The 24,745-nt window shown below is 37.5% G+C and overlaps 1 protein-coding gene and 1 non-coding gene across 2 annotated transcripts; both read right to left on the bottom strand.

Moving 5' to 3' along the window:
* Positions 1-7,302: 7,302 nt before the first annotated feature.
* On the bottom strand, positions 7,303-14,247 carry LOC115957811 (callose synthase 12). The gene is made up of 2 exons (XM_031076142.1): positions 8,749-14,247; positions 7,303-7,712 (listed from the first exon to the last, which is right to left on the bottom strand). Exon 1 carries the CDS (start codon positions 14,092-14,094, stop codon positions 8,755-8,757), a length of 5,340 nt encoding a protein of 1,779 aa, XP_030932002.1. The 5' UTR covers positions 14,095-14,247; the 3' UTR covers positions 7,303-7,712; positions 8,749-8,754.
* LOC115958686 lies at positions 11,029-11,108 on the bottom strand. The gene has a single exon (XR_004084611.1). It is a non-coding gene; the product is annotated as a small nucleolar RNA J33 (small nucleolar RNA).
* Positions 14,248-24,745: the final 10,498 nt, after the last annotated feature.

The raw sequence follows: 24,745 nt of genomic DNA, 5'->3' as shown, positions 1-24,745 counted from the left end.
AAAATCCAAAAGTTTTGGACAGAACCAAGGCCTTGCATGGTCCACGGACTCAAGCCTGTGGGGAAACCAAACACAAAAAATAAAATCTCGTAAGTTTTGGACAGAACCAAGGTCTTGCATGGTCCTCGGACTCAAACCTATGGGGAAACCAAGTACAAGAGATGAAAACCAAAAGTTTTGGACAGAACCAAGGCCTTGCATGGTCCACGGACTCAAGCCTATGGGGAAACCAAACACAAAAAAATAAATCTCGTAAGTTTTGGACAGAACCAAGGTCTTGCATGGTCCTCGGACTCAAACCTATGGGGAAACCAAGTACAAGAGATGAAAATCAAAAGTTTTGGACAGAACCAAGGCCTTGCATGGTCCACGGACTCAAGCCTGTGGGGAAACCAAACACACAAAAATAAATCTCGTAAGTTTTGGACAGAACCAAGGTCTTGCATGGTCCTCGGACTCAAACCTATGGGGAAACCAAGTACAAGAGATGAAAATCAAAAGTTTTGGACAGAACCAAGGCCTTGCATGGTCCACGGACTCAAGCCTGTGGGGAAACCAAGTACAAGAAAAATCTCGTAAGTTTTGGACAGAACCAAGGTCTTGCATGGTCCTCGGACTCAAACCTATGGGGAAACCAAGTACAAGAGATGAAAATCAAAAGTTTTGGACAGAACCAAGGCCATTGCTCATGGTCCACAGAACCAAGACATCAAAGCCTGTGGGGAAACCAAACACACAAAAATAAATCTCGTAAGTTTTGGACAGAACCAAGGTCTTGCATGGTCCTCGGACTCAAACCTATGGGGAAACCAAGTACAAGAGATGAAAACCAAAAGTTTTGGACAGAACCAAGGCCTTGCATGGTCCACGGACTCAAGCCTGTGGGGAAACCAAGTACAAGAGATAAACATCACAAGTTTCGGACTCAAACCTATGAGAAAACCAACTACTCGTAAGGAAAAACTACATTACGTAGAATTCGGATTCATCTGAGGAAAGCTCCCCACTCGCCATTGGGACAGTTCCCAAACTGCGGGGATTCGCAAGTCTGCTCTTAGATCTGCAGCACCAAGGGAATCGATGCGACTTAGGGCAGTACGTCACCTGAGAAACAATTTGAGTTCTTTACCCTCCGTCAACTCCTTGGACGGTACTCTCATACTTATCACAGAATATTCAATTGTTATTTTTGCTAGTTTCCTGAGTTAAACCTGCTATGAGTTATCGCCGTAAGGTTTGGTAGTGTTGGTACATTAGGACTGATTGGATTATGTTTCAAAACTTCCTGCTCTAAGTATCATTGAAGAAACAGACACAGGGAGCACACCCTTCCACAAAATAATGTTGCAAAAAGAGTAGTATTCAAAATAAGTAGGCAAAATTTCCTTTCTTATTAAAACAAAGAAACAGTACAGCATACAACAAAAAGCTGAAATCAACTTGTGATAAAACTTGCTGCATGATAGAAAGGAAAGTTACAAGGAAGCAAGAGAAGGCCGAGGAGGTAGCACAGACGAGAGGTGGGCTACTGCTTCGAGGCCTTGTCCCTTCCCCCATGCTTTCGCATGCCCATAGCTCCGGCAGCAAAGGAGCCCAACTTGAGCCTCACGCCGCAGTGGGGAGGATGCAGGTAGCACAGAGGAGAGGTTGGCTACTGCCTCAAGACCTCGTTTCATCCTCAACGCTTTCACGTGCCCGAAACTCAGGCAGCAAAAGAACCTGACCTCAAGCTAACACCATCTACAAAGAAGATGCAGGGAGCCGAAAGTTGGGAAGCCCCCGCAGAAATTTGCCGGCTGCAAGGTAGACAGTGCTGATGGTGGAAATTCCTTCTTCGGACATACCAAAAATCTGGCATGACCAGAACCTGCTTCGGATTTTGACTAAAAGCGTGGGAAACACCCTCACCCCTCTGTCATAAGGGAATATTTCTTTGAATCTATGCCTTCGTTGCCCGAATATCACTCTTCTGAGCTTGAGGAGAACGTGGCGCCTTTGCGGCGGAGAGAGTTTTTCTTCCCCGACCCTCGTCTCAAACATGACTTGCTGCGGGAGGAAGCTGAAGGAGGAGACTAAGGAGCTGGTGCCTAGGCAAAGAAACTTGCTCTCTTATTTATTTGAGGAGATAGGGTGGTGGCATTTAATTAGCGCAGCTTCCCAAGGAACGCTACAGACAAAACGTCTCCAGCTCGACTTCCAACAAACCTCTGCAACGACAAGACTAAAGGAGCCTCGTGGAGGTGCACCTCGAACATCGGGACACCCAAAAGTACCGCGTGGCCAAAGACTATGGAAATATCTCCTAATCTGTGGGCCTAGTAAATTCGCGGCCCATGCCCTTGCTACATGATGGCCCACGGACTACGGCCCACACCGGGTAATAACTAATGCCGAGGACAACCTCCCGCCCGGCCGCGTACGGGATACCTAAGGAGAGGGAATAAAACAGAACCAAGGCCTTGCATGGTCCTCGGACTCAAGCCTATGGGGAAACCAAGTATAAAACTATTATTATTATTACAAGTTATGGACTGAACCAAGCCTATGGGGAAACCAAGTATAAAACTATTATTATTATTACAAGTTATGGACTGAACCAAGGCCTTGCATGGTCCTCGGACTCAAGCCTATGGGGAAACCAAGTATAAAACTATTATTATTACAAGTTATGGACTTAACCAAGGCCTTGCATGGTCCTCGGACTCAAGCCTATGGGGAAACCAAGTATAAAAACTATTATTATTACAAGTTATGAACTGAACCAAGACCTTGCATGGTCCTCGGACTCAAGCCTATGGGGAAACCAAGTATAAAAATTATTATTATTACGAGTTTTGGATAGAATCAAGGCCTTGTATGGTCCTCGGACCCAAACACGGCATCAAGCCTCCAGTTCTCTCCTCGGCCAGCATGGGTAATCATTACTTTTCACTGGTCGGCCTTATTGGGCCAAACACTTATATTAGAGTTATGGCAACATCTTTTTATTATCAAGTATTTTGGTCTTAGTTGTCATCGGTTTAGATACTTTCTCATTAAGCCGAGCAGCATTTACCAATATACAAAAACATAAACGGAATATGCAAAATGAAATAATAAACACTTTTATTAATATAAGAGATTATTACAATGTACGAAAAATGGCTCAAACAAGCCTATACAAAAGGAGAACTGCTGAAGCAACGATAACACTCGCAGTACAGAGAAGTAAACAGTCAGGCTTCTTCTAAAACTCATCTTCAAGGTCTCTTCAGTCTCTGCCTCAACATTGCTCATATCATGACAAGAACCTTCTTCGGAAAAGGATGAAGGACAAGGAAGGAGAATTGAAGGAGAAGGAAGAAGAATTGAAGGAGAAGGAAATAGTAAGGAAGAAATCAATGAAGAAGATGGAGGAGATGAAGGAGGAAGATGGAGGACATGAGTAAAGAAGGAGGAGAAGAAGAGAGAAGGGACGAAAAGAAAGAAAATGAGCAAAAGAGGGAAAAGGGAAGGCACCAGGACGGAACTGGTGCTGGGAAAACTATAAGAGGAAAGCGGAGGAGGGCACCAAGGAGCAAAAGAGGGAGAAGCAGAAGCACTTAGCCCCTGCCCCAGCCCTGACTCCTAACACGTTGGTGCCATATTAGGTATGCTCATGAGGAGCCGGGTGGTGCTGGTCTTGGTTGTTCTCGACTCAGTCGCGCCGAGAGTTCGACACGACGAGTCCCTGCTTCGGATTTTGGCTGAAAGAGAGGCGAGACAGATCTTAAGTCTGCGCCACCCTTGCCCTGATCGAGCCATTTCAAGCTTTATCAGAATATGGTGTCTAGAGGAGGGGCATGATTTCTTCATCATTTGGTGCGATCTCAGAAGAATAGAAGGGAGTTAGTACGAAAGTGATGGCCTCCTGCTTGCCTTCTTATAGGAAGAGCAGAACGGATGGCATTAAATGCATTCAACCTTCCCAAAGAATCTGAAGAAAAAAGAGGCGTCCGTTCCACTTCTCCACCTTATCAAATGAGCCGCTGGACATAAATGAGCCTCATTAAGGGGAATTCATTAAGGGCGCGTCTGGGACATCCAAGCGGCAGGAGCAGATTCCGAGCGGATTAAAAGGAATCCCTCAAAAACCGCCTGACTTCCTGAGAAACAGCTCACATAAATGCGGGATTAAGCTAAATGGGCCATATTAAGGGCCCGGGTTTGCCAAAACCCTCCTTTCCAATCCGGAATTCGGATAGAAGGGTTTTGAGGGGCTATTGTGGGGCCCAGCAATTCGTGGACCAGGCCCATTTGCCCTTAGAAAGTCCGAGGGCCCAATCCGAGAAGAACTGTGGCCCAAGCTCCATGACGCCGAGCACGGACCAATTTTTGGGAGGCAGCCGAGGACAGTCTAGTCCTCGGCAGGCCCATAATCCGCCCAGAATAAAGGGATAAATTCGTAAGGAAATCCAAAATACCTTGGGGCGATTACCCTAAATACCCTTCTGGATAAGGCCCAATGCCTGGCAGAACCGTACTCTACAGCTTTATCAAGTCATCCCCAACAATTCCGGGATTAGACTGATGGGACCAATGTCAGTATTTGTAAAGACTGACCCTACACGTGGACGAAGGACATCGAACGCACACTAGTATAAAAGAAGAAGTAAGTGAATCTAGCAAGGGGGAGGAAAAGAAAAAAAAGGAGACTTCATGAGGAAGATCGCCGGAACGATCCATGCACAGAACAGAGAAAGTCCTCCGTTGGACAGCCGGAAAGGACCACAAGGGTCCTCGGATCAAGTCCGAGGATCCCATTCTCAGAGGTGGCAGTATGGCGGGGCTTTAAACGTTTAGGCCCAGTCCATTTTCCACAGGGATCTTTCTGAAATCCAGACCGGACCATCCCCCCGTGACCAAGCCCAAGCTTTTCAAGCCCACTCTCTACAAATCGTATTGTGAGGGATCTCTCCCGCGTGAACCCGAAAATGTCACTGGGCCGCGCTGGAATCGTGTCCTTACAAGTAACATTTAACTTTTGCTTACCCACTTTTTTAATCAAAATTATTATTTTTTAATATTTATTTTTTCTTTTTCTATTCATTCTCAACAATTATATTTTTAACAAAAAGTGTTACATCCACAATATTTTTTGCAATACTTTCACAAGAATCATAACAAAATCTTATATGGAAAGTTGTTACTAGTTTTAATTTGAACCTACCACTGAAATTATATTTTTACTCACCAATATTAGCTAATTACTTAAAAGTTATTGTGAAAATATTATGAAAATATTGTGGTAGTATTTTTATATAGTGATTTCTAATTCTTTGCCTTTCTTTCATCCATACGTTTCCTCATTTTTTTTTTCCTCTTGCATTTTGTCCACCACACACGTATACCCATAGGATTCCATCATCTCTTTTTTTCCTTTACATTCCACTTGATTCCAGAGCCTTCCTTTCTTCTTATTTCTCCAGCCCTCTCATTCTCTGCTCTCCTTTTTTTTTTCTTTTTCTACTTGATTCCATAAATTCTCTAACTCTCTGTGATACTTGATTCCATAATCTTGCTTGCCTTTTTGGTGTCATTATCTTCAAACACACACAGACACGCATGGAGAGAAAGGAGAAATCGTCTTTGCTCCACCACACCGCCACTGCTGCTCCTCCTCACTGCGGAGTGCATGCAACCAGGGGTCATATCGGCTTCTATTTTTTTTCCTTGTTCTTAATTAGTTGTTGTTTTTTATTTTAGATTTGTCAAATCGGTTTCTATTTTTTTTTTTTCTTGATCATTTATTGTTGTTCTAATTTTTTTTTTTTTTTTCTGTTCTTGATCTGCTGTTGTTGTTGTTGTTGTTGTTTTGATTTAAGATTTGTTGTTTAAATTATATCAGTTTTATGAGAGCAAGAATTTTTTTGCTTTTATTGTTGTAGTTTGATTAATTTTAAGATTATGTTTTTGGGTTTGTATTTTGATTATGCTTGAGATGAGAGGCGTGAGAGTGAGCTTCAAGGCAAAGGGAGAGCAGAGAGATGAGATGAGAGGCGTGAGAGTCCTTCAGGTGTGAGAACTGATGACCTTTTATCAGGGTATTTTCGTAATTGACTATCCAGCCCAACGAATAGTTAAAATTTCCATGCACGTTTTGGTTTATGGACCTCCTACGGTCCATAACATTTGCGCATTCTCAGCGCGTTTTTTGCCTTAGCTAAAAATGCAACTTTTTTCAAAAAGTTACGCACATTTATCTCCAGCTTTTATAAAAATAAAAATGTACGTTTCAACTTGTTTCAACTTTTAGGAGTTGAAACAAACGCACACTTAAACTTTTAAAGCACCAAGGCCCGTTTGTATATATTTGAGTTTGACAGTACAACCGACGCTCGACCACGTACATTACGCTCCCAAAAACGAGAAGTCAAAAAAGCATTAATTATTTTCTTTCTTCTTAATCATATCTACTAGACTCTAGTACTACAAAGTACAAACAAGAACAAACAATTTTCGGAAAAAAGAGTTGAAATAGCTTAGCCTTCACTGTCTCAAACCAATGGCTTCTTGCCCACAGTCTCTCCCACAGTAACAAATCAAACCCGCTTCCATTGACATGGATCCCATTAAATTAAATAAATCATTTTCTCAACTTTCATTGGGATAGTCTTGTTTCTGATCTTCTTATGTTCTTATTACATGTACAAAAAGAAAAGAAAAGAAAAAGATAGTAAATGACAACTGTCACTTTTGGTAATGTTTCAATGATTCCTATTCAAAAGGAAAAAAAAAAATGTTCCATTGATTCAGTTGAGAAACGTTCCTTGCATATTCGAGTACAGCCTACAAATACCCAGGAATTAAAAAGGTGCTCAAAAGTCAAAACTTGGGACATCTTAGCACCAAAAGAAGGAACGAAAAATTCATATCACCCAAACGGCTTCCCAATCTTAAGAACATCAGCCTCCAAAGTTCTCGCTTTAAATAATATTAGCTCAAAAGCCATATTTCATTCTATCTTACCTAAGCCGAGGTTGGAAGGGCATTCGAGGATTTGAGAAAAGGCAAATGACAGGTAACGTGCATGGAAGTTGAAACTGAGGTCTAATAGTATCCGGCCCAGAAAGAAAATGGATCAGAGACCTATTTATTACTTGTATCTTTGAAGAACTAAGAAAATAATCCAAACCATAAAATAGAAAACAACGCTGCAAAAGAGTCTCCACAATGTTTTTCTTTTCTTTTCTTTTCCTCTGCTTTCGCCATCCACTTCAACATAGTAAAATGGCAAATATAGAATGGTAAGGCGTGACTTCTTGTAGCTAGGACAAGAAAGTATGTCTTAAGCTTGAATAAATTAAATACCACCTCAATTTCTGACAAAAGAATAATAAATACTCTAAAAATCTGAGCAAAACCACACTATTCTCTGTACTCTGTATAAACACTATGCCAAGAGCTGTACCTTTAGAAATATGGGGGAAGTGGGAAGTTGAGCACATATAAATAAGAGCCCCCCGACCAAATATCAGATCAAATATGAGAAATTTTAACTAATTACATTACTAAAGGTAAAATGAAGCCTGCAATAAAGAATCACATGGTATTGTCCTTTACCTCCTGACTGAGATTGAAATGAAATAAAATGGAAGTCCACTCTGACGTGCACATAAGAACCTCCACAAAGCAAAAACAAATCAATCTTCTCCAATTCTATTGTTTCTCTACACCTCGTGCTAAAATCAAACCTGCAAAACAAGATGCAACTCTCTTGAGTAACAGCTGGAAGTTCCGTAGGATATATATTAGATAATAGTTAACTTAACCCAGTCATCTCTTCAAAATAAATAAACCCAATTAAACAAATAAAAAGGTTTAAACATACGCACATCATCATTAACCAAGACTTCAAAATGGCCAAGTTTACGTGAAATTATTCAGTGCATCTGGAGACTGGTGTATTGCACCCTCCTCTTACATAAGGACACTCCCACCTATGGATCCCACACAGGGGACCTACCCTTGTGTGACAAGGAGACAGTATATACCGGGTTTATGGAATAATTTTATAAGTTTTACTGTGGAGTTAAGTATCTAATCAAGTGTCACATGGAACAGAATTCATAGCAAATCAAACTATTCTAGAGCTTTTGAGTGAAAAAATAAGGACAATTTTAGAAGGCCACAAGGAAAGCAGACAATAACAGAGAGCAAAGGGGCAAGCACACACGCACACAAAAAAAAAAAAAATAAATAAATAAATAAAATCAAGGCAAAACTAGTACATGCAATGCTAGAGTAAGTGTCAACAAATAAACACCAAAAGACAAACTAAATGCTTATCATACGCCCCCCTCTCCCTCTCAGAGAAGTAAACAACATCCATTGTTCTTGACATTAAACCAAACATTGTTTGGTTCTATTAGACAGCCACCTTTTAAATAAGCCATTTGCCCATTGTCTGATAACATGCTAGAAATACAACAAAATCCATATCAGTCAGACCAGATAGCAATCATGGAAAAGAACCTTCATGTCAGACACAGTAAGCTAAGCACTGTGTACTGATCAAATTTTAAGAAAAAGGAAGGTTGAGTACTTTAACACAAAACAAAGGTCTGTCAACAAATTTACTCTACTCAATACTCCCACATTTTTTGTGCATCCATGAAGAAGAATAAATCCATACTATACAGAAAAATACATAGCTTACGCCAAGAATAAAAATGATTCTACCAAAGGAAGGAAAAGGAATAGGGTTAGAAATTGGAATCAGGAAATTACCTCAAATTATAAGTCATTGGATTTTTTTCCTGCAACAAGCTGGTTAATGCGGAGGCCCCTACTAAATGCTTCATTGAAAAGGATCCTTGTCTGCATTGACTGAAACCCAGGCAACCATGACAGTAATGCCACAGGAGCCATGACAATTACTCCGAACACTATATCATATAGTCGGGCCACAGAAACAACACTTTCCCAAACAAGAGTAGGCAGAAAGGGCCGGAGTACTTGGGCAATCAATATCAGGGCCCACCCAGTGGGGATGAATGCCAACATGCTAGTGAAAATATCAATAAATGTGAAAGCTGTAAATTGCAGCAGAGCAATTGTCACAAGTATTGCAAGTATAATCACAAGGAATTGGACTAGACGATAGTATATGTGCTCTTTTGCCGCATATTTATCCCGAGCAAATGCTATTACTGCATAAATCGCAAAAGCCACAAATACATAGATCCAAGACAACAAGTAAACAGCAATGCTGGTACTTCCAGCTGCAATATCTAGTTGATATACTATCCCATACTGGAAGAAGAAGAATCGGAGGTCTAAGATTATTTCCATTATTTTACCCCAAATGCCAGTGTTCCTGAGATGATCTTGCTCCTCATACCACCATCTTTCCCAACTCTGTTCAGCTTTTGCAAAAACACTGCCACGGAACCAAATCCAGTTCATAAAGTCATCAAAGTCGTACACTGTCTTCAACCAATCAAATCCAGAAGGATTGAACACAAAGGGGGCCATAATCCATGACACAACCAGGAACCAACTAGTGATGGTCAAGGCTATGTAAACAAATGTGTTGCCAGCTATAGGACTGTGTGACGCATAAACTACAAGTATTAACCCAAGTTCAATTGCCTTCACAAAATGGCTACGAGCATAGAGTCTATAATTCTCAGCAAAACCCTTGTGCTCCACAACAAAACCACGCCCGGTAGCCCGATATTTTGCACCACCATGAAGAATAGTACGGCCAAAGTAGTGGGCACGAGTTCCCATTGAGAACGTGTAGAATACGGATGAAAGCTGGAGCTGCATTGTCAGAAAATCCCAGATAGCTTGAAGGAACCCATGCTCAAGAGAGTTTTCCACTATCATCGGAAGGGCAGTGAACAGACCAAGCTGGATGATGAACTGCTGATTCAAGATTGCACCAAGTGCTGCATTGTTATTAGTACTAGCCTCAGAAGAAGCCTCAACACCACTAAGAGCCAGATAGAGTCGGCCCCACAGAAATGCATATACAGTCAGAATCACCACCATTGTGTTGAAAAAGAATCCCACAGTAGTGTAAAAGAATGACAGCATTCGGAAGAAGTCCAACCTATGACCCAACCTGTAGATATCTCTGCTAAGAACTTGCTCACCATTTCCACTAGCCACCTTGGCCTCAAACATGGACACTTGATTCAACCCAACATCCCTTCCCTTGCCGACCTGGATGTATTCATGGTGAGTGACATTCCCTCCACGCAATGTGCAGTTAAAGCCAGCAAAAATGTCCTCACTGATATTAATCACTCTGGAAGCTTTACTGATCCCACCACGAGTCATGACCCAAAACCTGTCAAACACATCTGGATGGCCATAATGCATTCGAACTTTTAAAGGGTTCGCCAAAACACGCTGCCCCAAGGTGACAAAACTCGTTTCCTGAGCCGACATAAACCAAGCAAGTGATGAAACAGAACCTGTAAATATGTGTTCCCTAACTCCCAAGATAGTAGGCTTCCGGATACCATAATAACGCCTGAATTCTTCCAGCAGATTGCGCATTTTGAGTGCCTCTTCAAAATAATTGTCTTGGTTCATATCAATAGTCTGGACAGCATCACCACGAGTGAAAATGATGGCATGATTTTGATTCTCCGGTTTTCCCTCACCAAGCTTCAAGGGACCAGGCAACTTTACCCTGTAGATCTCCACTTCCCTCTCCAATTGGTGATCATACTTCACAAGAACAGAATAAAATTCCTTCTCATCCCTCCCAGTGGAAACTTCATCAACGTAGGCAACTCGAAGGGCTTCATTGTTTTTCATTAGATACAAGATTTCCTCGGCATGTGGATCTTTCTTTGCCTTCTGAGTTCCATATATCTGGCAGGCAACCACATATGTAAATTTCATCAATGCAGTACCATACTCGTGGCCTTTGAGTAACAAGTCCATTGAACTGCTTGCTCTGCTTAATCTCCTAGAAGATGGTGACCTTTCCGAGGAGTAACCATCAAAACCGCTGTCTCGCCTCATCGAACCAAGTTCTTGTGATCCTTCCCGAATGTCCATCTCCGATGCAGAATCCAGAAATGCCAGCATCTTAAGAGCCCGATAGTAATACATCATTCCCCTAACAGTTCGGGAGAGTGTCTGACCCCTGTATGATGCCCAAAGCCTGAGATCTCTCAGCTTAGTATTCCATATCTCGGTATCCCTCACCATCCCTTCTCGGCGCATTCTCTCCAAGAAATTTTTCCACTCGTCGGCATAAATTGTCTGCAAATAGTACAGGATCGAAATACCATCTTCATTCTCAGATTTGAGTTGTTCTTTGCTATAGATTACTTCTTCACTGTAATAAGGGGTCAGAACACTGAAGGAAATCATTTTCTCAACCTGAGGGGCATGAGGCATGTTCATGAAAAGTGAATTACTGAAGAAGGCAATTCGGCGTCTTGCCTCAAGATTTACTGGGATATCGTGCATTGAGTCCCGAGAGGTAAGAATTGTGTGCAACCGCCGAACCTGCCTATAGAATGTCTCATTATCTGAATTAGGCAATTCAACAGCATTCTCAAAAAGCAGCCCCTGTGTGGAAGCTGGACTACGAGGAGCCAGACCATCCTCCCTCAGCTGGTCAATGCTCCTCTTGTCTTTGAAAAGGTCCCGTTTAGCAATCTCATAAATGGCTTGCAGAGTGTTCACTACCTGGGTAGGATCTTTCTTTGGCTTGTTCAATAGCTGAACAAGTTTGATTAACTGGGTATGAAGCTGGGGCAGAACAGTCATGTTAAATGTTTTAGTGAACCTCTCAATCTCAATGGAGTGATCAATCTCTTGAAAAAATACGGTCATAATGGAATGCTCTTCTGTGTTGCGTTTGATAATCTCAAGCAGCAAGTGTTTGATACAATCATAAGCTTCAATCACAGCGCAACGCCTGTACTCATTCTTGCATATCTTATACCAGAGCCACTTGTCAGGAGCATCTACCAACTCTTTGGCCTGACTGAGCGCAAGCAGAAGCTCATTACAGAGGAGGAAACAAGGCCATCGAATGACCCTGACATTCCAAGAATTCTGGGGCAGCTCCAACAGCTCCTGCTCACGGTCAGAGATGATGTCTTCTTCCCTGAAAATCGAAATTATCTCATTCCATATCAAAGCAAACCTCTTCGCCTCAACCTGACTAGATTCAAGCTTCCTATAGGGCCGACCAAGCCCATATCTCAGCTTCAATCGATAAAAGGCATCCTTAAACCTGTTCCTCATCCCCCTTGCATTTAACAGCTGCTCCTCCGGCATGAGATTAAACTGAATAGCACTTGCAAAGAATTGGAACCTCAACCTCAACTGTTCAATATTTCGAATCTCACCCAAGTGCTGAAACAATCCCACACCCGCCCCAACAAAAGACGAGTAGATTGAATACCAAATCTGAATATCCATGAGGTAAATCAGAATAACAGGAATCCACAGTAAGCCCACTGCCAATCTGTTGCTATTGTTAAAAAGCTGATACCATTGATACTGCACATCCTTCAAATCCAACAATGCTTTCGTTGGGCCAATCATCGGTTTAACCTGCAAGAAGTAACTGAACAAAAATTTGGTAGCAAGCACCACAATCCAAAACAAACTGTACTTGATATTATCCACAAGACCTTCCCTCAACCCACGACCCACAAAGGTCCTCCCTTGAAACCACCAAGTCAACATATAAAAGATCTTCAAATTCGTCTCCTCGAGGAAATTCCTGATCCACGGAATCACAAACAGCGCCACAGCCAGAAGCTCCGGCAAAATGAAAACCAATGCCACCTCAAGAAAAGTAACCAACCTCCTATTAGCCTCTGCAGACCACCTCCTATCGCGATTCCTCTGCGCCCATATCCGCCCATAAAACACACCAAAAACCAAGATCCACATGGCTGCAACCACACTCTTCATCACCATCCTCACGCCAAGCCCCATTGTCTCCCTCGAAACCAAACTGTATTGCATCCCTGCATCCAGCAGAGACTGCAAAAACCTCATCCCACTCCAAGTGAAAAACACTGTCAAAACTTTCGCTTGGACATCCCTAGACTGCAGAGCTTCCCATGGATATCTCCTCTCTTCCCACGCCACAATAATCGCCGCCTGTAAAAACAACACAAGCATCACCCAAAGCCTGTCAAAGCTCCTCAACAAGTTCCAAAACGATCTCTGCTCCACAAAACCAGTCTTCCCTACATGTTTTCTTCTCGCGCCACCCTCACCCGTCACAAAGAAATTACTTCCCAAATCAATCGGCCATCTGAGCTTCTGAAAACACCGTTTACTCCAAAAGTACTCGTTAATGTCGTCGTAATTGCGCCACACACTGTGCGGCGCAGTGCCATTCTTACTACTCTCCACCTCAGCCCTAATCGTCTCGTAAATCGGCTTCACAACGCAGTTCAAAAACGCGTTTTCGCCGGAGACCGAGGGCTGCACAGGTTGGCCGGTGTTCTCATCTATGTAATCCTCTAAGATCTTGTTCAACTCCATGGCCATGTTATGAAATATAAAGCAAATGCACTCGGGAACAAAGCGGAGGTTAGCAGACTCACCCCAAATCAGAAGGAAGAGCGACACGTAGAGCAGCTCCCGGCGGTGATCGGCGGCGGCCTCGCGGCGATCGGAGATCCAGATATTGGATTTCTTGCCGAGATAGGAGCACCAGTTGGTGTAGTTCTTGAGGAGCTTCCTCCGAAACTTGCGCAAAACGGCGGCGTCCAGGGCGTCGATGTTGTCCGGCGGAGGAGAGAGGCGCATCTGAGCGTTGGCGAGGTGGAGGACGAGGTGCTCGCGCTGGTTGCGAACGTTGTCGTTCTGGAAGCCGAAGAAGAGGGCGAGCCAGTCCAGGAGGTCCATGTGCGGAGCCCATTGGTTGTGCGGCGGCTTCCTGAGGTCGCCGACGGCTCGGAGCGCGGTGGTAATGGCTCGGACCTCCGGGAATCTGAGCGACGGGTGCTCCGCGAGGAGGTTGTGGATGGGGATTATGTTGTACGGATCGGATTCTAATGGCGGTGGGGCTGGACTGGGCCGGGTTTGTCTCGGGTTCGGGCTCGGAGGTGGGCGTTGGCGGTGGTAGCTCATAGTGTTCGGGTATAGTGAATATCGAGGTTGGTTTTTAGTTTGGAGAAGAGAGAGATAGAGATGGGCAGAACGTGCACAGCGAATCAAAAACAGAAAGGGGGGAAATGCAAAAGGCAAATAGAAAAAAGAGGAATGGGCGCGTTTACGCGTTGGGGGTTTTGTTTTTCGTTTTTTTAATTTGTTTTCTTTTATTTATGTATTTTTATTTTTTAGACACGAAACAAAATCTTACAAGTAACAACGAGCGCTAGCAGTTTTATGGGGTGGCGTGTTTTGTTATTAAAAAATAATAATAAAAATGTGTGTTTTTTTTTTTTTTTTAAACAAAGAAGAAGAGTTTTGAGTCTTGAAAATAAATTAATTTACTAAAATATTACAAAATTTCGTTATACTCCTTGAACTTTTTATTATTATAAAATTTCTGGTTTTTTTTTTTTGTTTTTGTTTTTATTTTAGTTGAAAGTTAGATTTGTATGATCTCCAATCTCCGGCCGGAATTTCAGGTCTGTGTAATTTTTTTAGTATTATTTTTTTTTTTCCTGAATTTCTGCTCACTTAGCCGTTAAGATTTCAGAAGACAGTTACGATTGGATTGGCAAGTGGCAGCAAATGTACGGCAGTATGTGAAACGGTGTAAGAGGATTTGTCCCATGTGATGTAATTGTAAGGTTGTTTCACCCCGTTTTTGTCAAAAGCTTCCTTTTTTTTTTTTTTAATGAATATAGGTGTCATAGACTCATTTATATCTTTGAATATCTAATTAATATGAGTAAATATCAAGCTAAGGGAATGACTTTAAAATACGCGTATATCTTCAATATCTAATTAATATGAGTATATATCAAGCTAAAAGAGCAGGACCTTAAAATATGGATAAAATATCCTTTTCACCAAGAAATAGAAGGATGAATACAGAAGAGGACAAGAAGGTTGCCTTAATTGATTGGGAATGGAAGCCAATAGCCTTGTAGCCAAGTGGCACCCAGGTTCTTTTGTAACCTCTTGCTTGGGATTTTATCTCTTGCACTTAACAAGTATTAAAAAAAATAATAATAATAAAATAAATAAATTAAAAATTAAAATTGATTGGGAATGGAAGTCATATTTATTTACATAAATAATTTTTTTTTCAAAGGTTTTGAATTTTCGACTTCTTCAAAGGTAGGTGATCAAAATATTCATCCCCATGAATGTCAAATATTATCATTATTATGAATCTAAATGTCAAATGTCAAATGTCAAATGTTAAGGTTGATAGCAAAAAAAAAAAAAAAATGTTATGGTTGAGATGTGTAGATGGTAAAGATTAGGGTTGTAAATAAACCAAGCCATTCATAAACAACTCAAACTCGATTCGATAAAAAACTCGTTCATATTTGTTTCTTTATAAATAAGTCAAACTTGAATCTTAGTTTTAGGCTTACTTAATAAACAATTCGAGCCCAAGAAAAAAAAAATTTATTTATGAACAAGTTTGTAAACTATAAGGCTAGATACAAAATAAGTCGAATATAGACTCAATTATAGGCATAATATGCGTTTGATAAATAAATTCATTACTCATGTCTTAATAATAAAGTGGCCCACATGGGATTGTTACCCTTTACCTTAATTTTTCACTTCCTTCTCAACTAACCAAGCACCACTTTAGACTTTAGTTACATTTTATTTATTTATAAGTGGGTCACATATGATCCTTTCCCATCCATCATCTAATGTAAAATTATAAAACATGTTAGTCATTTCTCATTCACAACAGTTACAAACAAGTTTTTTTCTAGTTCTTCACCATCTAATGTGGATGTAAAAACTATATTTTAAACAAGTGATGAAGCTATAGACAAGGGATGATGAATGGATGAATTTAATTATGTAAAGTTGCAATTTGAACAATGGCTAATCATAGGTGAAACTAGAAGCATGATAGAATGAACATTTGATATTGTAATTTTGTTGGATCTAAAGCTCAAAAGTTGGATCTAAAGCTCAAAAGTTTGACCTGAGCTCAAAAATGAGCTTTATATTAAGCTCAAGCTTGGCATGACTAATTAATAAAATAAAATAAAAACTCAAGCTTTTTTGATTTCCCACGAACTCAAGTTCAAACATTATTTTAGGCTTGTTTCAAGAGCCAAACTTGAGCCAAGCTTAAACTTTTAATTTTTATTGACAAGCCAAGTTTAAACACGCACTACTTGACATAACCTGACTTGTTTACAACCATAACAAAAATAAATTGTGAAACTTGCTATCTCATAATAAATAATTCTTGTTAATGGGCTATGATTTTAAGGACGCACATGAAGAGGTCAGGTATCGGAACTGAAATCTATCCAAATTCGGATTCGGAACCCACCAAAAGTAAAGGTGAGTTGAAAATTGATAACATTTTTTTTGTTGGGGGCTCACTTATAAAGCGGAGTATCTATCACATGATGGCAATAGCTGCGAGTTTTGCGACTTGCGTGTTCTTTTACTGTTTTACATACAAGCATCAGTTAGGTAATGACTGTACTTAAAAATAAAAATACACTAGCCTTTATTTTGTGCTATCCGTTGAACTGAACCCAAATGCACTCGAGAGCTTCGTCTTTGGAACAAAAGTTAAGCTCACCTTTAGGCTTTAAGTAAAGCGGTAATGTGGTATTGTGTAATTGTTGCAATTTTTCCTTCTTTGGGTAAAATGGATTTTCTCTCCCCTAAATTTTGAGGTAGTTATGTTTATATTCTTGAACTTTTATTTTAATCAACTTAGTTCTTAAACTTCATATACGTATCAAATAGCTCCTTCCATCATTCTGCCACCCAAGAAGCTAATGTCCAAGTCACGTGGAACATAAAATTGGCAAAAATAATGTTGGGCTAACTAGATAGAAACAAGGGAAAAAGGGATTGTGAGATAGAAATCTAAATTTTATGGTAGGAGAGGGAGAATCGAAACTATACACACTCTCTCTCAATTGAACCGCAACATCACTGGAGTAACAGTCACAACACTCTCTCTCTCTCTCCTAATTTGACTTTTTTCTTTTCAGACCCCAAAAAATTGAAGAATAAAAAATTGATAAATGTTGTGTTATTCAAAAAATAATAATTTGACACATACATATGCCTATTTGCCTCTTCAATGTCCCTCCCTCTCCTCCACTATCACCAACTCCAATAACTGCCCCACCATTCATCTCCATAGCTCCCTCCCCTATGTGTGACAATCAAAACACCACCGTGAGGGGCAAAGGGGGAAGAATCGTCTAGGTGATTCGAATTCCTTAGTACCCCATTCGCATATAGCCTCCATAGTTAGCATTTTTGCTAGTCCTTAAGACTCTACGTGAACCTTGTCCCAAATCGAGGTCGTGACTATGGTGGTGATAATGGCGGTGCTTTAGCGACAAGATCTATTGCCTCAATTGTACTTGAAGTAGTTATAATTGATTTTTGGTCTGTACAAGTCTCTTGTTTCAATCCGGTAACTCCGAAAATTATTTTGTCAATTTTATGGCCCGCATGCATGTCACATGATTGGGACATTAGCTTCTTCGATGGCAAAGTGATAGGGAAAATTTTTAGGTATTTTTAGAGCATTAAGAAATAGTGTTCTCTTCTCTCACATTCATGGTGGATCTCATTATGAATGTGAGAGAAGAAAGCACCATTCTTTGTATTCTAAGAGTACTTAAAAATTATGAGTTATTTGTGACATGTGGAGTTTAAGGATTATATTTATTAAAACAAAATTTTAGGAGTGTGAGTGCAATTATCCCAAATATTACCCAGTATAAACGCAAATTACCAAATTTTTCTTTATTTTTTTGATAAAAATAAAGGACAAAATATAGCTACAAACCTTACTCAATAATTTTTTATTAGAGGTGAATTTTGACAAACCTACCATTGAATTACATCTTCATCTTATATTCTTCATACTTGCAAAATTTCTAAAAAATTAAAGATTCATAGTTATGTCATCAATAAATTGTTTAGATTGCAAATTTTGTAGTTTAAAATTATGCATAAAATATAAACTTATAAATTATATAGTGAATAATATTCAATTAATACAAAATTTTTTATATATATTAAAAATGTAAAAAACATACAATACAACAATTAAAATTTTAAAATATATAATTATATTTATTTTATTGAGTAAAAATATAATTTTAGACTACAACTAACTATATAGTTAAACTTTATCCAAAAGTAAATCAGTATCCAACCGCAGACGCAGGCACAGCAAAGCTACAGATCCTACTGTAATCATTCCTTGCATGGATTGTTGCATTTTTTTTTTTTTTTTTTTTTTTGGAGAATCCGGACCAGGAGGCCCTTTGTTGCATTAAAGTTCTCGCAAGATAATAAATGCAGTCAAAGTGGAATTCTCTGAATCTTTATTCGCTGAACCCGAATCTAAAACAAACTCTATTTCCACCTTTATTGTCCAACGATTCCTATATATTTGACGGGTTTTAACTTTTAACAATTGGTCGACGTCTTCTCAAAAAAAAAAAAAAAAAAAAACACTTGCTCGGTTGGTCCAGATCATGAACATAACCGAAACGTTAGTGTCACGTGATTATCAGATTCAAGACAATAATTTGATTGGATTAAAACGAGAAAGGACTACAATTTGATTGGATTTTGGTAAATGCATTATCCTCTTTTCGAAAAAAAAATCCTTTAAATATATATATGGACTGGGAACTTGGTGTAAAATTTTATGATATTTTATAATTCAATATTTTTTTTTTCTTGTATATGTATTTTAATGAATTTTATTGGATTACATTTTTCCTTATATCTTCCTTATTTGGAAATTTAAAAAAATTAGAAATCAATAATTGTCTCATATTTTATATAATATATATATATATATATATATATATATGATTCTATAATTGTGAGAGGAGGATTTTTTTTTTTTTTTTTTTTAAAGAAAGACAATGACATTCATTAATGAAGGTCTGTAAAATCAACCTGTAAAACAATAGTGATGTCTGGTGGTACATCTTGCATCTAAACTTAAAATTAAAAAATGGAAATTGCTCGTCTCGCAAGCGAGTGAACTACAGTATTACAATACTTACGAACATAGGAATAATCTAACATTGAAAAATGAGAGGCAAGGTATTGAATATCTTTTGCAATGTGGCAGAAGTTGGATAATGAATGAGAGTCTTCATTGAGTGCTGTGATGAGGATTTGTGCATCACCTTCCAAGATAAACCTTTCAAAACTTGTTTCCATAGCCAGTTCAATACCTCGTCATGATGCCAAAGTTTCAACCTCAATGGTTGTAAACGGCAAGGGAATATGTTGGGATAGAGAGTCCATTACTTGACCAAGCTCATTTCTAATTTTCACCCCAATACCAGCACAATTTTCTAATTGAAAAGAGGGGGGATTCAAATCTTAAGGAATATCAAAATGTGTCAACCAATTGAGTTACAAAACTCTGGGCATAATTATCTTGTATTTAAAATATTTAAATTTCAAGTTTTTTGTATTTTAGAATAATGCAAGAAAATAATTAATTAAAAAACAATTATGTGTATTTATGAGTTTTTGGATTTCATAGTATAGTAAATAACCCGTGATTAACACAAAATTTGACAATCATGTTAATAATATAGAGAACAAGGAATCCAATGGAGAGAGAGAGAGAGATGAGTTCAATTTATACTTTATGTGACTATTTGTGATGTTATATCTCTCTATTTTTTTTTTATTGAATCACTATTTTAAAAACCTTGTAGGGGTAAAATTCCCAAATCAAACAATGGGCCTTGGGCCCCATACAGAGTCCAGTCACAACCGAGAAGAAAATGGGGCGCCAAAAGGACTTCCAGCCCAACTCTAATGAGTCCAAACTTGTTTTAAAAGAGGTCCGAGGAGGAATATCTCCTCGGACGTGCCAAATATGGACCAAACGTGCACCCTATCCATAATAAGGAATCACTCCAACGAATATTGGTAGTAAGGATGAGTCTCACGAAGCCAGGAGAAGGAAGGGAGTATAGGATACCCAAGGGGAGACCACAACTGCCGTATTAAATGCAGGGAAGCTACTTTTATGGCCGCATTAATATGGAGAGGACAGGCGAACAGTGTTACTTTGGTCACTGCAACTCACAGAAAGGTAGGGTAGATGTCCGATAGGACGGGCACTCAAGTGAAGGTCCAGATGATCAACAAGTATAAGGTTCTGATTACTTTAGGGAGGCTATATAAGATAAGAGCATCCCTATGAAGAGAGGATCGGAACAAAAGAGAAAAGAAAAAAAGAGATAGAGAGAGAAAGACTACAGCCTTTGATCAAGAACAGAAGTGCACACACACGTCTCCTCGGACCGAACATTCAGTGGATATAAAGGAGATATTCTTACGTTCAATGGCTGCATGGCCCAAAATTAACTAACACTCACTTCGTTAAGGCCTAGTTCTGTAACCCGCTCTCTACAAATTCATTGTCTAGGGCTCTTTGGGTCAGAATCACCTACCTGCTGGGCCTGGGCCCCAAAAATTGACCCTACAAACCTCATTATTGAATTATATATTTTTATTGTTTATACATGCATGTCAAATTTATTGTAATCATAAATTATTTAGTATGTAATCCATATAGTAATGTTTTGTGTATAATTTCAAAATTTTTAAAAAGTACAAATTTTATGATGAGATAGCTATTGATCTCTAAGTATCTTGTTACTTTGCAGGCATGGAGGGTATAAAAAGATAATGTAATCTAATAGTTCATTCATCAAAATACTACCTAAATAAGAAGTTATGAAGTAGTGTAACATCTCATAGAGTTGCACCATTTTAACTTGAACAAGATCAAAACTGCTTACTAAATTAATATTTTAAAATTTTCGCGCGCCATTAGGTTGTAAGTTCTCATTCTTCTTAACATGCCTGTCAAACTAAGTATTAATTTGATGATATTTTACAATTCAATTAAAAAATTCACCTTTTATGCGTCATTGTAAAATATAAAAATCTAGAATTTAAGGCCGTGTTTAGTAATAGGATTTAAATATAAATTTTTGTTTTAGAAACCAAAAAATAGTGGGTGTCACACTTGAATTTATTGTTTGGCTGATATTTTCAAAAAACAGTTTTCAAAAAAATATTTCCTATTTTTCCTGTTCAAAACATAATTTTGAGAACAGTTGAGAAAATATTTTCAAGATAAAAAAAAAAATGTTTTTAATGGTATAGTTGTAAATAAACTGGAAACAATGGACCCCACATATTTGTTCAAACTTTTATATTTCTTAAATTAAGGAGTTTATCTATATTATAAACAAATTCTCACACTTCAAATTTGAAACTTATCATTATCCCAAAAAAAAAGGGTACATCAGTTGTATTTCCACACCTGAATTTTGAAGCTTATCATTATCCAACAAAAAAGGGTATCTACACATTATGTAAAAAAAATTTAAATATATTTATTTATTTATTTATTACAAAAAAAAAAAAAAAAAAAAAATCTCATACTTCAACTTTGAAGCTTATCATTATCCCACCCCCCCAAAACAGAAAAAAAAAAGGTACATGAGCTTTATTTTCACGCTTCAATTTTGAAGCTTATGATTATCCAACAGAAAAAGGGCATCAACACATTATTTTTTGTAAAAATAAATAAATAAATAAAAATCTCAAAAGTAAAAATGGACTCCCAAATATAATTTTATTTTTTTTGGCGTTTTGAAAATTATTTTCATAGTTCATACTGCTTTGAAAATAGGGAAAAAAATTATTACCAATCAAGCCCTAAATATTTTATAGATGAGATAGTTATGAATTTCTAAATAAGTTAAATAGTACTATAATAATATTCTTATACTACAACCAGCCTCATTACATGTGCTTTGTGCGTGCAATAAGGCTTTTTTTTTTGGTCGAGTGTCATAATTTTCCATTTATCTCAATTTTTAGATTATGACACAACCGAAAAATTAAATAAAAGAAATCGGTAAGATAAAGTAAAAAAAAAAAAAAAAAATTGCAATGTGATCTTGAAGGAAATATATAAAGTGAACTGAGAAGTTGTTGTTGTTGTTGTTTTTTAAATTTTGTATAAGTTTGTTTAGAAAACATAGATTAGTAGGAGAAATTATAAGTTTGTCTGGTGGATCACGTCATTTGTCCACCATTTCATTAAAAAACTTCCACCTGTTTAAAATTGTTGAGTCAGTAATTAATTTCTGTTTAAAAAAAATTTCTAACTAACAATTTTAAACAAGTGGAATGGTGAACTACATCACTTGTCCACCATGTGGATCTTATAATTTCTCGATTAGTAGAAAAGTGTTCTATTTTTCAGGCATTTTAAGTGGAGTTAAAGATATATTTTTATCAGGTTATTTTCAAATTTTGTCCCTCTTAAATATATGGTCTAGGGATATTTTTGAACTACAAAAATATCTAGTCCAAATAAAGAAATCATTTTATAAATAATATAGATTTATAATTGTTTTAGCGCGTGAAGTCAATTATTAGAAATCTTTTAGCTTAACCGATTAGCAGATTCTATTGTTTCAAAAACAAATATGGTATTCAAATCTCTTCTCTCCTAACTACCGAATTGTGAAAAGAATAATATGCTGAAGTCAAATAATTAGCGCATGCACGTAAGAAAGAACTATTGTTTTCACTTTTTTGATGATTTCGGTGCATTATCAGTTTGTGCCTACTGCCTAGTTAATGTAGTATTTGATTATATGGCAACGTAAACTCATTTTGTCTCCTTAAGTTTGTGCCTACTGCGTTAATGTAGTATTTGATTATATGGCAACGTAAACTCATTTTGTCTCCTTAATGTAGTGAAATTGAAAATTTTATACCCAACTATGGGGTTTAAAAGAGAAAAGTAAGATCGAAAAGTATTAGTCAACTTTATAAATAAATAAAAAGTTTATGTCAAAAGTCTTGTAATTTAATATTATTGTCTTATTTTGTTTATGAGGATATACATGATTCGAAACTCCTATTTTCATTAATTGAAACATTTTTTTTCTTCCTTTTGATAATTTAATAATTATAATAGTGGAAGAGATTTGAACTTTAGATGTTTTCATTAAAAATACTAAGACTTGTGTCAATTGAATTACAAGATTATTAGTTGATTGTAACATTTGAATAGTAAAAAAAAAGGTGTAGAAACTATTGAGAAATTTAACAATTTAACTTGTTAATTCAAATGTTATTAAAATGATTTTTGTTTTTGGATAAATTGCTAGAGTAGGGGATGTTTCTATTAATGTAGAAAAAATTAGAGGTGAATTTTGACAAACCTACCATTGAATTACATCTTCATCTTATATTCTCTATACTTGCAAAATTTCTAAAAAATTAAAGATCCATAGTTATGTCATCAATAAATTATTTAAATTGTAAATTTTATAGTCTAAAATTATGCATAAAATATAAACTTATAGATCATATAGTGAATAATATTCAATTAACACAAAATTTGTCATATATATTAAAAATGTAAAAAGTATACAATACAACAATTAAATTTTTAAAATATATAATTATATTTATTTTATTAAAAAAAATAATAATTTTAGACTACAACTAATTAGGTAGCCAAACTAAGTTTATCCAAAAGTAAATCAGTGTCCAACAGCAGACGCAGCACAACAAAGCTACAGATCCTACTGTAATCATTCCTTGCATGGATTGTTGCATTTTTTTTTTTTTTTTGAGAATCCGGACCAGGAGGCCCTTGTTGCATTTGAGATTTAAAGTTCTCGCAAGATAATAAATGCAGTCAAAGTGGAATTCTCCGAATCTTTATTCGCTGAACCCGAATCTAAAACAAACTCTATTTCTACCTTTATTGTCCAACGATTCCTATATATTTGACGGGTTTTAACTTTTAACAACTGGTCGACGTCTTCTCAAAAAAAAAAACACTTGCTCGGTTGGTCCACATCATGAACATAACCAAAACGTTAGTGTCACGTGATTATCAGATTCAAGACAATAATTTGATTGGATTAAAACGAAAAAGGACTACAATTTGATTGGATTTTGGTAAATGCATTATCCATTATCCTCTTTTCGAAAAAAAATCCTTTAAATATATATGGACTGAGAACTTGGTGTAAAATTTTATGATATTTTATAATTCAATATTTTTTTTTTCTTGTATATGTATTTTAATGAATTTTATTGGATTACATTTTTCCTTATATCTTCCTTATTTGGAAATTTTAAAAAAAAATTAGAAATCAATAATTGTCTCATATTTTATATAATATATATATATATATATGATTCTATAATTGTGAGAGGAGGATTTTTTTTTTTTTTTTTTTAAAGAAAGACAATGACATTCATTAATGAAGGTCTGTAAAATTAGCCTGTAAAACAGTAGTGATGTCTAGTGGTACATCTTCCATCTAAACTTAAAATTAAAAAATGGAAATTGCTCGTCTCGCAAGCGAGTGAGCTACAGTATTACAATACTTACGAACATAGGAATAATCTAACATTGAAAAATGAGAGGCAAGGTATTGAATATCTTTTGCAATGTGGCAGAAGTTGGATAATGAGTGAGAGTCTTCATTGAGTGCTGTGATGAGGATTTGTGAATCACCTTCCAAGATAAACTTTTCAAAACTTGTTTCCATAG

Source organism: Quercus lobata, chromosome 8 (assembly GCF_001633185.2).
Source record: "Quercus lobata isolate SW786 chromosome 8, ValleyOak3.0 Primary Assembly, whole genome shotgun sequence".
NCBI lineage: Eukaryota > Viridiplantae > Streptophyta > Magnoliopsida > Fagales > Fagaceae > Quercus > Quercus lobata.
Note: the sequence above shows the minus strand (reverse complement) of the source record. Positions and strands in the feature narration are given on the sequence as shown.

What these genes read in the sequence shown, in the direction of transcription:
- LOC115957811 (XM_031076142.1), bottom strand. Translation starts at nt 14,094, where the DNA reads ATGAGCTACCACCGCCAACGCCCACCTCCGAGCCCGAACCCGAGACAA.